The following is a 16,146-nucleotide window of genomic DNA, read 5'->3' on the forward strand; positions in this document are numbered from 1 at the left end:
GACTGTCCAATGCCATCAATTATTTTCACAAAAAAATCGTGGAATTAAGCTACATGTAAAGCTTCAACATTTAGCAAATTAAAATTTGAGCTTTTAATTTTCTGACAAATGATAAATATGGTTACAGATGGAAAGAATTCAGCACTGATCCTTTTCTTCTAGCTACATCTTTCACGTCCACATACTGAAAGACTTTAAAAATGTAGATATATTTTTAAATAATTCTCTACTGAAATTCATAGTTGCACTTCCACAATGCAATACATTTATTGAGACAATCATTTTACAGATCATCCAAAGCATGTGTTAGCTAGCAGAGTCCCAATCTAGCCAGAGTACAAGAGATTTCAGATAAATGAATGCTGATTTTATAGTCTACTTTAAAATACAAGTTTTGACAAATCTATCAAGTTACATACTCACCAGTCTCATCAAGTCTTAAGATATCATCCCGGAGATTGGTTCCTCCTGTGGTAGCCATCACTTTAACACCACCCATGTGTTTGCTGACTTGAATACAGATTTGACTGACTTGCAATGCCAGCTCTCGGGTAGGCACAATCACCATAGCTTTTTTTTAAAGCAAAAAAAAGTTATTGACCAATAGGTAACAGCAAAGATGTTAAGTACAACAAAACTTCAATTATTGACAAAGGTCAAGCTGATCTAACAAAGGGACTTTATTGCTTTCCATAAGATTTTATGTTGCACTTGGGTCTTTCTACATGGCAACCATGGCAAATTAATTGCAGTCAGCTATACAAGGTGCACATCACGACCATGCAAAATCCTAGCCGTCAGTTGAGAAAGTTCATGCTTATCCTTGGTGGATCAGAACATTATCTGCGATAATACTGTTATACATCAACAATTAATAGAATAGCAATTTTGTATAAAACATTGAACTAGAATGTAATAGATATCATGCTGTTACAACCTTGGAGGCACATAGAACATTTCACTCCAATGTCCCATTGAATCAAGGATTTGTGGGGGGGGGTGGGGGGGGGGGTAAAAAAGAACAACAGATAACCAAGTGATTATTTCATTGTTGTTTGTGGAACCATGTACAACTCAAATAGACCTGAACATACAAACTTGCAAAAACACTAATTGCATTTGTCATGCATCTCATTGTCTGAAATATATTTAACAGGGAGAAGGATTATTAGAGTGACCCAGATAGACTTCAGATAGGTTCCTTTCTTTCCAATACAAACCTTGGTGTGAAATTTTGAACTTTACTGTTGCCTTTCATTCTTGCATTACATTTGTTATCAAATATATTTCTTTGGCCCAAAAGGCAACAAAAAAGATGTGTGTCCTCACAATTAAATGTTTGGTATAGAGCAGAAATACAAACCTACAAATTCCTTTGGAAATGTTATGGTATTATGACCTCCTAACATTTCCCTACTCATTTGTTCCACTTAGCCAGACTCATTTTCCAGAGCCAAGTCCTTATTTGGCTAGAGATAAACTGTTCAAGGAACATTCACCTGAACTCACCTAACTCCTCTCCTTTTATGCTGTTGTCATCTGTTATTTGTTTAGTTAAAATCTCATTACTATTCCATGGCACTTGAACATTTCTCCAAATTCCTCTTCTACAATATGCACTAGTTGGTGCCTTAAAAACCCAGCAGTCTTTGGTTTCTTAAATTCTGATTTGCCTCCACTGATTCAGGTTATCATCTCCCTTCAATTGTGTAATTTTCTGCTTATAAATCAATTCTGGTAGTACCAGTTCTTTATTCCTTCTTTATTTTAACTGAACACCTTGTAAGCCTGGTCTCATTGCCACGTCTTAATGTGGTTCAGTGTCAACAGTCAACCTTAATTAATTTGTATAATTAAAACTATAAAATTTTGTGTGTTTTGGTCTTAAAAATGTCCTGATGCAATTTTGATTTTTTTTCCCTCTTTTCAAAATTTCAAATGCCAGAGGAACTCATATTATTTGTACCAAAACAAATGGAATTCAAAATTGGTCTGCTCTAACCTCCAAAAATGTTCTGCAACAAACAACCCAGGAGTGATTTCTACAAGAAACTATTTCCAGCTGGGCCAACTATCTACCTCCTCACGCTTTTCTTTCTCCTCTCTCCTTTCAGTTGATCCACCCTTGCTGCAATAATCTTCATTCTGGCCAAACATCTAGCAGGTAACCACTCTCCCATCATTCATAACTAATGTTACAGAGTTCTGTGTTGTGTATTGACCCATGTGTTGTGTAGTTTTATGTTAAAAAGTGACAGTTAGCCTTTGAGAGCCAAGGTGAAGGTGGACTGCAGAGAGTGGGAGATAGAATGGCATGTGCAGATGATCTAGAAATTTCTGGACTTGGAAGACAAACCACCACTGGATGTGGCTGTGAAGCAGAAGGATGCCCAAGCATGAGTCATTGTCTGGGAGGCAGTTTAGAATGTTGGGCATTTTAAAAGAGATGAACATTCCGAAGGCAGCCAGAAGGATCCAGACCAAGCCACTGTTTTTCTCTCTGCGAGCAACACAAGACAACAACTTCGAATTTTGTGCTCTCGCTCTCTTTCTCTCAAAGATCTTTTGGCTTCAGTTTACCAAACAAACTGAATTTTGTTTATGATCTTTGCTTCGGTTGAGATCGAAGTTTTGTGAGTCTTGTGTGTTTTGTGTCTAAGTTTGTCTGTGGGCTGGTTGGAAATATAACTTACTTTAATTACACATGTTATATTTAAGCTGGGGAATTTATTAGTTTTACACTTTTATAGAAATTTGCATAGTAACAAGTGGCCATTGTTATAAAAGGGGGGAGGGATTTTGAATTAAAGTTTGAAGGTGAATTTTTGTTAATAAAGTCATTGTTCATCTTTACCTGTGTGATATGCCACCTTTGTGGTTGCTGGTTTACACTAAATATTGCTTTAAGGAAGATGCCCTCTTGTTTTCCTGTATTGTCTAATTGGGATCACTGGAAGGAATGAAATTGGGGAACTCAACTACAATTAATGGAATTTTAATCAGAAATCACAAACCTTGAATACAGTCTCTCTTCAGATCCAGCCTTTCAAGTAATGGAATGAGGTAGGCTCCACTTTTACCTGTTCCGTTTTTGGCTCTGGCCAATATATCTCTGCCAGACAATGCAATAGGAATACTTGCCTCCTAAGAAACATGACGGATATAAAATCAAAAATCCTTGCACCTTCGGCCAAGCTTCTGTTCTCATTAAAGTTACAAAGCATTCACAGAAGGAAAACAAGCAGCAAAACCTTGCCTGCCATCATCATGTCAACCTTCTATAGGAGCTCTATTAAGAGCACTTTGAAATTGAAGTCAAATTTGGAGGATCTTTAGAGTTTCTCTCACCCAGATTAATAAGGATCTGTCTGAGGAGGTTGTGCAAAATCATTGATGACCCCTTCCACCCTACACACAGCATCTTTCAGCTGCTCCCACTGTGAAAATACAGGAGTATCTTTATTCCTTAGCCAGCACCATCAGGCTGAGGAACAGCTTCTTTTCATGGGCATTGAGAATGCTGAACAACTAAAGGAACTGCTCAGACTAAACATCCAAGACTCATTTGTACAAAACAATATTCATTTATTTTTTAATAAATATAATACTTGTATATGTACTATTTATCTGTGTTATATCTTATGTCTGTTTGATTTGCACCAATGACTGGAGAACAGTGTTTTGCCAAGTTCTACTTGTTCAATCAGATGACAATAAACTCAACTTAAAGACTGATATGCAGGACAAATAAATGCTTATACTTAATGTAACATCAAGTACTTAGCTGTATAGTATCTCGCCATTCTTTGGTTCCACAGTGGTGCAGCAGTTAGTGCTGCAGCCTTTCAGTTTCAGCAACTTGGGTTTGGGTTTTTAAGTTTTGTTTCTACAACCCAAACATGTGCTGGTAAGTTAGAAGGTTGATGCAAATTACTTCGCAGTATAGGTTAATGGGGTTAAAAAAAAAGAATCAACAAGGGAGCTGATGAATATGTACAAGAGGAAACAAGTTGTCAAGATCAGATAAATGAAAGGAAATGAGACTAACAGGATTGCTTCTTACAAAGCAAGAACCTTAAGAGATGATCAGATCAAGTACAGAGCTTACAAGAGACAATGTACACATACCTGGATTGGAGATGGTTTCTCCCAACCCATTTCAAAAATGCCCATTAGCAATTCTCGTTTCAAACAATAATCTTCAAATTCATTTCCTTTTGTGGCAGTTACATCCTAAAAATCAAGGAACAAAGCTGATGTTACACAGCATAGTATACAATGCTACAATTCTTAAAGTATGAGACTACCTTCTCAATGGGACTACATTGTGGTTAAAAGACAAAAACAGAGTCAACAGTGAAAGAAAACACAAACTATACAGTACTAAGAAAACCTAGGCTTTGGATATTCATCTGTCTATATTCATTCAGCATTTTAAAAAATCTGTCCCAGTTGTAGATATTGTCTGAAAAATCTCCCCCCTTTGATTCTCTTCCCCAATTATGTGAACATTCTGTATTTCATAAATAATTGAAGAAAAAAGAAAATTATACTATTTGAAACTTGTGAAATCAAACACCATAGAACATTACAACACTGAAAATAGGCCCCATCGTCTGTGCCAAACTATTTTCTGTCTGGTCCCACTGATCTGCACATGCTCCATATCTCTCCAGTCTACTCATCCATGTACATGTCAATATTTTTCTTAAATGTTAAATATGAGCCTGCATTCACCACTTCTGCGTGCAGCTCATTCCATACCCCCACCACTCTCTGAAGTAACTTCCCCTAATGTTCTCCTAAACTTCTCTCCTTTTACCCTTAATGCATGTCCTCTGGTTTGTATCTCACCAAATCTTAGTGGAAAAAACCTACTTACATTTATTTATCTATAACCATTATAATTTTGTATACCTCTAACAAATCTCCACCCATTCCTGTTCTTAAGGTGATAAAGTCCTAATCTGTTTAACTCTTCCCTACATACGAAACAATCTTATTCAAAGCTGGTTCCTATCAAAGTCCATTAAAACCTTAACCATGCAATTTTATACTGCCTCGTGTGAAGTGAATAAAAGAAACAACCACCATCACCCAATTTATGGAAGTTAGCTGTTAAGGTCATAATCACAATAGCTATGGAGCCAAAAATATTCCTTTGGAGAAAGACCTAATAATTACTTGCCAATTTAAAAAGCTGCAATATTTCCAATTGTCAAAATACAGCTTTCCACATTCATGTATATAGTTTCTCTATTTTTTTGAATAGTTGAGTCTAGATATTACAATTCAGGCTTTCAAGATTGGTGCTTAATTATCAGGTGAAGCAGGAAGGGAACAAGTTATTGGATGGTGATTCCAAAAGACAGAATTTACTTTCATTTGAAAGAGCAAACACAGATTAGGGATAGTCATCATGGCTTTTTGCATGATAAATGGTGTCTCATGAATATGGTTTTTTTTTTAAGAAAGAGGTTATCAAGAAAATTGAAGATGATTGGGGAGTAGGCAATGTCTACATGGACTTCTTCAAATTTCTGAATTGTAGTCTGGTCCAGGTCAGATCTCATGAGATCCAGGATTGGTTTGATGGTAGGTAACAAAAATAGCAGTGGAGGGTGGTTACTCAAGAATAGAGGCCTGTGGCCAGTGGCGTCCCACAGGGATCAGTGCTGGGTCCACTGTTGGCTCTCATCTATATTAATGACTTAGTTGGCAATGCAAGTGAAAGGGTTAATATGGTTGCAGATGACAAAAACTGGTGATATAATGAAATGTTATGGTTATTTAAAATTAAATAGGATTCAGATGAACTGGGAGAGTGGGCCAAGGAGTTGCAGACAGAATTTAACTCAGAACTGCAAGGTGCTGCACTTTGGCAGGTTAAACCAGGGAAGGACACAAGGTGAACAGTATAGCCCTGGATAGTATTGTAGAACAAAGACTTGGGGCAGGGTTGGGGGGGATGGTGTACAGGCAGACAATCACAGGAGAATGTTAGAGAGGGTGATGAAGGCAAAATTTAGCATTTTTTCCTTCGCCAGTCATGGTACAGTACAGGATCAGGATCAGCAAGGTGCACCGCCTTTACAGAACTAGCAATCAGGACTGAGGTTCAAATCTGCAGTGCCTGTAAGGAGTTTGTACCTTCTCCCCATATGTGTGGGTTTTCCCTGGGGGCTCCGGTTTCCTCCCACTATTCAAAAACATACCAAGGCTGTAGATTAATTGGGTGTAAGTTGGGCAGCACGGACTCTTGGGCTGAAATGGCTTGTACGTCTAAATTAAATGTTACAACTGTAACATTGATGAGATTGTTTTTGGGAGTATTGTACATAGGTCACCCAGCCACAGTAACAATATTATTAAGTTAATAAGTGTGAAAAAGATTTATGGGAACGTTACAAGGACTGGTAGGTTTTATAATAGGAGATTCTTTTCCATCTCCTGAAAAGTAACAAACAAATGGGGGAATCTTAGAGAAGTTTATAAAATCAAAAGGACATTGATAAAGTAAATATTAATGATCTTTTTTCCATGGTAGGGTCGAAAACTACTGGGCATAGGTTTATGAAGAGAAAAGATTCGAGACCAGAGGGGAATCTTCTTCATGGAGAGGGTAGTGATAACAAGGAATGAGTTTCTAGAGGAGCAATAACTATAATGTTTAAAAGACATTTAAGCAGAAAAAAAAATAGAAAACCTGAGAGGGACACAGGCAAATGAGACGAGCTTAATAGGCATGAACAAGTTAGGCCAAAGGCCCTCTTTCTATGCTGGAGAAATCCAGGACTACATTTCTTCATCTTGACAAATAAGTCTTTTCACTATATCTTGAGTTATGACCATTTCAAAAGGGCAACAAACAGATAATTCAAAGAACAATCTGAAGTAAAGAAAATGATTACTAATATTCTTCTTACCGAAGTTTTCATTCGCCTGTCTTTTGGAGGCAACTTTAAGTTTTTCTTCCAGTCATCACCTGGTCTACAGAGAATGAGGATAAACAATTTACATTAGTGGTAATATTTAGGGAAAATAGTTCTGAAATTTAACCTAAATCCACAACTGCATTAAATTTCATTTCAACCTTCAAGATACAATGTCAAAATTGATTACAAATTCAACTTTACTTCATGCTCACACACCAAATGTTTTTTAAATTTTTACTCAATTTCAAAATCCTTAAGTTTATGGCGCTAGCATTTAAATTTCACTTTCATTAAAAAAGCAAGCATGCTGGCATTTAAGTTCATTAAATCCCAGTTGCAATACAACAATATCTACAATACAATTTTTGTGTTGTCTACAAGTGAAATCAAATAGCATGGCCCTTTATTATGGTAATTGACTAACTCCCTTGAGTGGTAGTAAGCATGCAGTGAACCTTACTTGCTTGGTCATCAAGTTTAAATGCTGAAACCCTTATCCAAAGAGATTACAAATACATTCGTCAGTAGGATCAATGCCTTTCAAGGAAGTGACTAATTACCACCTTTTTGAAGATAGGTATAGACAAGATAATGTTGTCTTGCTAGTGTCTCTCTAAAACTTAAAATCTAGATTTGTTTTTGGAAAAATAAGCCTGCAAATAGCCATTCACAAATGCGCCACATTGAATCATCATAAACACAAAAATGCTGGAGATACTCAGCAGGTTAAGCAGCATTTCTGCTAAGTTTCTATTTCACCCTCCACAGTTGGTTTTGAAGTATTTCAATCTACATTTTTTTTGTTTTTCTCTGGATTCTGAGTTGACAAAGACTGGAAATGATAGATGATAATACATTTATTTTTGTAGGGTCAAAATTGAAGACTGAAAAGTGCGCAAGAATAAATTGGGGCCCAAACTCACTTCCTGAATTAAAATCCATGAGCTAGGATCAAATAAATAAATAGTTCTATAAAGGATGTTTCAATGCCTGCTTTGGGTGGGGAGTGTGGGTGGGGTGAGGGGGAGGGAGAAGAAAAGAAAGGAGCACAAATTCTGGTTCCATGTTTATTTTCTCACTTGAAGCCCATATTATAAATACAACCATCATCTGGTCCAATGGATCATCAATTTGTTAAGACCGCTGGTCAGAAAAGCAGACAATCAATTCAAATAAATAGGTAGAAATACTCAGCCCATAATGAAGGGTACTGTATTATTAATTGAAATGCATATCATTAAGTTGGTAACAATTTAAACTGTGACTAGTCCAAGAGACCATCATATCCCAAATTTCTACACTTCTTTCAAGTCTACCGAATTCAATGTTCAACAGGAGAATGCAACAAATTCCAAGACCCACACCCAATGTTCTGACAACATAATCCCTTCAAACTTTACGAAAAGAATACAAGTCAAATTTATTACAAATTGATTTGAAGCGTTATATTAATGCAAAAAGAGCTGGTGCCCCCCCCACAAAAAAAACCTCAATTTCTCCACTTTAGATTTAATTAAAAATCCTTTATTTCTTATGCCCAATAATTTATTGCTCACCCCCACCAGCATCTACAAAATCTTTCATTAGTTACAAACAAGTTGACATAAAAAGGGCCTTCATTCCAAATACAAACAAATTGCAGAAAAATCTTTCTTTCCTTCCTCCACCCCCCCCCCCACCCCCCACCCCCCAATTACACTTCCAATAATGACAGTAAATGTCAGATCCATTTAATGGTCACATTATTCTTATGGCAGAAAAGGTGCTCATCTTAAAGCTCTGCAGTGTTTTAAAAAATCAAAGACAAGGGAAGATAAAGTCAAGCCGATAAGATATGCTTTTACATTTCTACAAGACATTCCTTATTTATTCATTATGCCCATCTTTCACCTAGTAATTTGAATTCCAAAATATTTAAAAATCAGGAAAATTATAAATAGTAAAACTTACATTACAGAATGCACAAATGAAATTCTAAATATGCACTTGGATTTCAAACATACATGGATTTAATACCACAACTCTGATCTCCCTCCTAACTTTCCCCACCCCCATGAAGTATCATAAATTTTTAATCAAAAGTGACGGAAATCCGATAATACTGAAAGAAGTGGTTCACAATTTCTGGCTCTACTTCCTCAGGAGTTTGCGGAGGAGCTAGTGGAGTTGTTCAAGTGAACCGCTACGGACTTGAAGGGCCGACATGGCCTGTTTCCATGCTGTAAACGGTTATATGGCTCAATGGCTAAAATTGTTCTAATAGAATTAAACTCGAACGTTAAAATGAGAAATCTATGCTAGGAATTATGCACATTAGTTTGACATGATTTTGAAAAGCAATCTAAACTTAAAACTATACAGATCTTATGAAACAGAATCTTCCAACACCTCCAAGCCACCAATTTGAAATTACTGGGTTTTGGCAGTGGTCACATAAAACATGGTTATACAAACTAACGTAATCCCATATTCCATAAATTACACTCTAAATACCGATACAAGTAATGCTACACGTTGATCTGTTCACAAAAGAACCATTTTCCATGTACTATGCATTTTGCAACAAACTAAACAGAATTTTAAAAACCTGCATAAAATTCACCAAAATGATGACTTTTGGACAAGATTACAAAACAAGGCAACCAGATATATAGTATTCAGATAATTGAATTCCTGATAATGGGGATTTCACTGTATTTAATCAGCTGAAAATTCAAACAACTGTCAAAAAAAATTTTTTTTTTTTTTAATTGAAAAAAGACTGGGCAGATGGACCCTATGGGGGAGTGCTAAGACTTCCTTGGACAAGTGCAGATTTGCCCCATTGAACAAGCAATCCCCCCCCCTCAAATGTGTGCACATTCCTTTCACTGTCACGTGAAATCAGATTGTATCAAGCCAAGATATTGCATGGAGGTGTGTCAGGCTGTCAGCACAAGGAAGGTACACTGAGGGCCGGACTAGGACACTTGCGTAGAGGTGAGTTGGAGTGAACACAAAGGTGCGCAGAAGGCCTGTCTGGGACACCAATCAGTTGATGCCGCTTGCCATTGAGGCAGCTCTCCTAAAATGTCTCTACATCCCTGCCTGGAAAGTCTTTTTTAAATTTATATTAACCATATTAGTAAGGCTTTATTTATAAACTTGGGAGTGGGAGTTGATTATGACAGCAGCATGGTTAGCACAACACTGTTGCAGTCCCAGCAACCTGGGTTAAATTTTAGATTTTGCAACTTTCAGGAATTACTTGATTGAAGTGAACTTTACATAAAGACAACAATATTGTTTTCAAACAACTTTACATTTTAAACTGTTCTTAATGCAGGTCTGTTGGGCATTGTAAAAATTATTCTTAGTCAACTGGAAAATTCATATTTCTGACATCTGCAATTCCTCTCGGCGCCAGATAATGGGGATTTTACTATAGCTAAAACATCAACAATATTGGCATCCATGAAAGCAAGAATCTCATTCGATGGTCACTGCATTTACAGGAACATGGCAAAGTAGAAATGGAAAACTGATAGCAATTGCCAAATAAAAGTTTAATCTGTGCAATAATACCCCTAATATGATTAATAGAATTAAAGATCAGTTGATACCACAGCCAACAATCATCACACAATTCCACCACTAATACAGATCAAATCATTATTTCAATTACATTCATGTTACAGTTGCAAATTAAGTTTCTAAAGCACATCCATAGGAAATTACAAATTCACAAAATAACCAATTCTTTTAGCAATTGATATCCTCAAATACAGCAGATCAGGAGGCCAGTTCCAGATTAAATACATTCAGAAAGAAGTTCCAAATTGTGACAAAACCACAATACATAATAGTTCCAAAGATTTTCTATCAGGTTTACTTACTTAATAGTACTGCTGGTTGTATGTGCTTGCTGCTGAGTGCCATTAAGTGTGCTGGCATTCTTTAGCTGTTGCAACTGTTGGTTGGTCTGTGCGACTTGCTGTGGTGGCACCCCACCTGGGACTGTACTGGATTTCAGTGGGCCTCTCAACTGCCCATTCTGAGTAGACAAACCCATAATAACGGGATTTTCCGTCCTGGCTGTGGTCATTTTATATGTGTGATATATATATTTTCTTCTATATATATATATATCTATGGAGATTCAGTTTACAGCCCAATGTTCATACAGAAACTATAATAGTTTAAACCTCTTCAAATGAAGAGATAATAAAGTTTGCTCAATATTTACGAGTCCTCCCGTTGCAATCAAAGCAAGCACTCGTACAAGTCTTTAAAAAGTCAAGCAGTCACTTGCACTGATGCCAAGTTTACAATATTCTTCCACACAAATCTTTTTTCATGAAAAGGTTTTGAAGGTATTCACTTCCACCTGTAATGCAATTAAAACATTTTTTTTAAATATTTCAGAAGCATTTGAACCTAACAGCAACAAGAGTATTTCACCACTGCCTTTGACAATATTGATCAAACTAAAGTTCAATATTTTCAGCAGTGTGTTTATATATCCCATGCTATATCATTTGCTGCTCTCATGGTGCCATGGCCAATTTTCAGATCAGTAGGAAATGCTACACATTCTGTAATAAATTCATATTTTTCTCTGCAGACTACATATGCAATAATAATTTGGATACATTTGGCTTTCATGCAGGACAAGATACTTTGAGCAATAATCAAAATTTCCTCTATTTATTTTGAATTTATGGCATAGTATACACAAGACCCTGGATCTTTCGTACACTTTCAGCAGTTGAGACAAAAGCAAACTGGGATGAGAATGTGATGTGAACCAAATGGAATATTCCCAGTCTTTTGTGAATTTACAATGTCATTAAAACAAGACATTAGAGCATAGAACAGAACTTCAGCCCGTGCCTCTCTTAATCTTTCAGAAATCATTTTTAAAAGTTTAGCCAGAAATGTAGGCTTAAATACCCATTGCACCTTTGATTTAATATTTATTGTTGAAATATCCACAACTTCCAAATCAGACAAGCAGAATTAGCACAAAATTGGTAATTTTGTCATAAATTGTTCAGAAAGGAAAAGTGAAAGCCATCTTAAACAGACTAATTGAAGGATTTATGGTACAATGAGAGTTTGTCATTTAAACAAGTTTAACATACAGATTCATTGAAATTCTTTTTTTGCTGCAGTCACATTAGTTGAAATTAAATTACCACAATGGACTTGGTGACAGAAAACAATTACACAAAAGAATACATAAATATCCATAGCTATGCGAGTTACCATTAAAAAAAGTGATGTTTCAATGATGCAGACATACATTGGTGGTCCTGGAGTAGCTAATTATTTGGGAATTTAGGAACAATGTATCCAGCTGTCTTGATTCCACAGTTAATTTTATAAGCATAAATGAATTTATCCAAGGACTAATTTATCCAAAAATTTCACAAGTCAAAATACTGTTCAGCTTAGTAGGCAAAAAAAATACAAAATCAAAATGAAAACTTCACAGCTGTATTTAAAAATTGGTGTGAATTATCCATTTAATTGGTATGCTAACAAGTGCCATAGGTTTGAAAATTAAAGTTTTTATTTTAGAAAGCAATTAAATTCAACAACTCACTTATCATTCACTAAAATTTCTAATTCTCCCTGTACGACCTTGATTGCACACTGTTCAACACTGATCAGATGAAGGTCACAAGTGTGCTATTCTGATGGAAATACCATATTCATCTCCTGCTGGTTATGGATTACTTATTTGCTGGCGATCTACCCGCTTGGTGATTTTATTTTACTTTTCCCATCTCTTCTAATTCTATACATTTTTAACCTTTCTTTTCTCACCCCCCCCCCCCCCCACCTCACCAACTCTGCCAAGAATTTCTATTTAATCCATCTGGACCCCTTAAAGTTTGCACCAAAGAGGTCTTCTGTTGTGTCCAAAAACATATCTTTTCCCAACATTTTTTTCTAATTCTAGCAACTCTTTCATAAATCTCATCTGCATCTTGTACAAAAAGAATGCTTTCATGCTACAGTTTAGCTGGACAGGAATTATTTAGATTTCTAGCACAACCTCCTTACCATGCATCCCATGCCTAAACTGATTAAGGAAAGCAATCTCCACCCACCTGTTCAGCTTCCCTTCAGCATCAGCAAATAGACTCCCTCATTTCTTGCCTCTTTGCTTAAATGCATTCTTTTCCTGGATTAAATTCCCATTTGTCACATTTCTATGCAACTCACCAAACCTCATCTTCATACATTCTAAAGTATTCACCCTCACCATCTTTTTTTGTATTGTATCCCATATTTTTAAGTCCACATCACTAACACAAAACAAGGCCTTGTTGACTGGAATTAGCTTTCCATATCAAATATTAACCAAGCATTTCTCCTTGCTTACTACCAATAGTCAGATCATTTCAATCAAACTACAAGACCATTCAAAATCTTGCTATGATCCACACAGACCACGTCAAAACAATGTCCTTGCAAATCCTCCTTGCTATCCTTTTGAAGAGACATCAGATCTTAACAAAATACACGCTTATTGTCCTTGATCAATCTGCACCTTCATCTGCAAACAAAGGTTTATGCTATCCTTTAAAATGGATTCAAACAATTTGACAAAATTTAAAATAACTGAACTGTAATTAATTGATTTATTCCTTTTAAAACAATTTTATAAAAGTTGTTGGTCATTAATTGTAGTGATAGTTGCTGCAATTTCCTCCCATCTTTTGAAGTCTGTGATACATTTCATTTGGGTCTGGCAACTTCAACATTTTCAAATGATAAACTTCCTCAATTCTATCTTTCCCATTCAATATTTACACTCTTTCACCTTAATGACAAAGCAGCATAACCCTCATTAATGAGGATCCTTCTTAATGAAAATTTTGCAATTTTGTCCACAACCAACACAATCCCCTTTTGATCCCTAATTAGCTCTACTTTTATGCAGGAATTAAACATTTTTTAGATTTTCCCTCACTACACTTGCCAAAACTTGTTTCATTTTCCTTTAAATTTCACTGCTACATTTTCTACACTCTTTCATGTTTTCTGCTGTATTAAAGTCTCAGTATATATTACAGCTTTCTTTGTCTCATCTATAAACCCTTTAATCCAGTCCCACTTTAAAATGAGAGAAAACATTTACTGAAAACACTTCCAAAAAAATTAATGCCCCTAGAGATTCATTTAACTTCAAGCATTCAAACCACTTCTGCCAAGTTACTTTTCAATTTCAAGTAGAATATCCATATCCATCTTGTTTGTTCAAGCCTGTAATCCCAATAGTGCTTTGTTTAGTGGTCAGGGTGCATTCCCAGGATGACCGCACAGCCTTACTGTCACATTGCTTGCTGCCATAAACGTCTGCCCTCCCTGTGGATGTGTACCACTATGACAGAAAATTGGCATCAATCCCTGTCCTCCAATGATATTCCTGTAGCAAATGCATTGCCCATGGCTCACCACAGAGATGTTATCTAGATGGTCCAGAGTGACCCGTGTAGCTGCTCAAAGATGAAATAATGATCGTGGGTACACAACCATCATGAAGAATATCAGTGACTTTAGCATTCAACTACAGACTTGCAATTCCTCATGTTTCTTTCATCACCTTCTGCTGGATGAGCTGGGAGCAGTTTCTCCCTCCCTGTCTGTCTGAATTGTTCACTCCAAGCCCAGAGTCTTTATGACAAGAAGATCAAGGACAGCAACTACTTTTCAGTTCATTTACAAGAAATTTGGAATGGAAGATCTTGAACATATCAAACAAATCAGTATTCTACCAGGAGGGTGCAATTGTTTAAGGCATCTCGCATGCCAAATCCAATTAGACCATGGCTGTTACTTCAAAATAAATGCTCTACTGCTCATACTCAGAAAACCTAATCCAAGTAGCTCTTCCAAAATTAAGCTATTTATTTTGATAGCACAACTGCTTAATTGCTATGAGAAATCCAAATGTTGAGCTAATGTAAATATTCAAGTAGTGAAGATTCCAATAATATTTTTAAAACAACAAAATGCCAAAAGGATAAATTGAATAGTCATTAACTCTGCGTTTCAGTGCAAATGAAGAGTTTTGGTTCCAGTATGGAAATTAAGATTTCATTTTAAAGAAGAAATAATTGAAGAAATCTGGAATAACAAATCTTTAGAATTCTCAGCAAGAGGAAGGATCAGTCACTCAGAATATTTCAACCATAGATCTATAAATTTTCAGATATTATAGGATTGAAGGGATACAGAGTTAACACAAGAAAGTGAAATTGTGCCAAAATGAATTCAGGAATTTCACAAGATCCAAGTATTGTTCAAATTCTATAAAACATCTAATCCATGTATAGTAAAACAAATGATATCTAGAATTCAAGCAACTGGTAGCCTTAAGCAACCAGCAAAAAAGAGTTGAGGAAAATAAATTTTAAAATTAAAATAAATATTTTAAAAATTTAGACATACATCATGTTAACCGGCCATTTTGGCCTATGTGTCCATGCTGCCGAATATACCTCCAACACCTTTTGAATGGTGGGTGGAAACAGGAGCCCCTGGAGAAAACCCATGCAGACACAGGGAGAACTTAAACTCCTTAACTACAGCACAGGATTTGAACCAGGTGGTCCTGATTGTTGATGCTGTAAAGGCACTGCGCTAATCGCTATGCCAACCATGTCACCCTTTTATAGGTAAAAAATACGCAGCAAGTTTAAATTGTGAAAGTAAATGTTCTCTGAAGTAACACAAACTATGAAGATAGGAGCAAATATTCAGCCAACAGAGTGCCCTGGTTGTGCTTTGCTTGTAACAGCTTTCTGAATAAACTGGTGAAACATCAATGGTGTCACCCAGGATGAAGAGCAGTTTGATGTTGCTCGCTGTTGGCTTGACTCTCTTAAAGTCTCTTCTTATCCCTGCTGAGTAAATTGCCCCAGAGTTTATCTGTAAACTTGGAGGGGGGGGAGGGAGGGGTTAATTATGTTATTGTTAGTCTTTTGGGCGGCTCCATGGAGGAGGAGGAACCTGCAGATACAGGAAGAGTTAAATGTTTTCAAAGAATGTGACTGAAAAATGCTCTTAGGTTTATATATTCTGGCAAATGAAGTTTGTCCAGTTCAAATACAACATTTGTGTTTTAAACAATTTATCCTTAATGTAGGTGTATTAGTCATTGTAAAAGTATCAAGCAACCAGAAAATATACTTATTCAGCATCTACCAATCCCCAT

At 36.2% G+C, this 16,146-nt stretch overlaps 1 protein-coding gene across 3 annotated transcripts in view; it reads right to left on the reverse strand.

Annotated features, from left to right (window-relative positions):
* Positions 1–16,146, reverse strand: part of ddx6 (DEAD (Asp-Glu-Ala-Asp) box helicase 6) — a 41,646-nt gene that overhangs the window by 23,677 nt on the left and 1,823 nt on the right. For 2 of the 3 annotated variants that reach the window (XM_069894679.1, XM_069894678.1), the window contains exons 2-6: positions 10,811–11,301; positions 6,927–6,990; positions 4,129–4,233; positions 3,015–3,144; positions 424–570 (exon numbers count right to left, since the gene is read on the reverse strand). In XM_069894679.1, the coding sequence (XP_069750780.1) occupies positions 424–570; positions 3,015–3,144; positions 4,129–4,233; positions 6,927–6,990; positions 10,811–11,019 (655 nt within the window). In that variant the 5' untranslated portion in view covers positions 11,020–11,301. The remainder of the gene's footprint in view (positions 1–423; positions 571–3,014; positions 3,145–4,128; positions 4,234–6,926; positions 6,991–10,810; positions 11,302–16,146) is intronic. The other variant, XM_069894680.1, reaches the window with a different exon arrangement.

This window comes from Narcine bancroftii, chromosome 8 (genome assembly GCF_036971445.1).
Source record: "Narcine bancroftii isolate sNarBan1 chromosome 8, sNarBan1.hap1, whole genome shotgun sequence".
NCBI classification, from domain to species: domain Eukaryota; kingdom Metazoa; phylum Chordata; class Chondrichthyes; order Torpediniformes; family Narcinidae; genus Narcine; species Narcine bancroftii.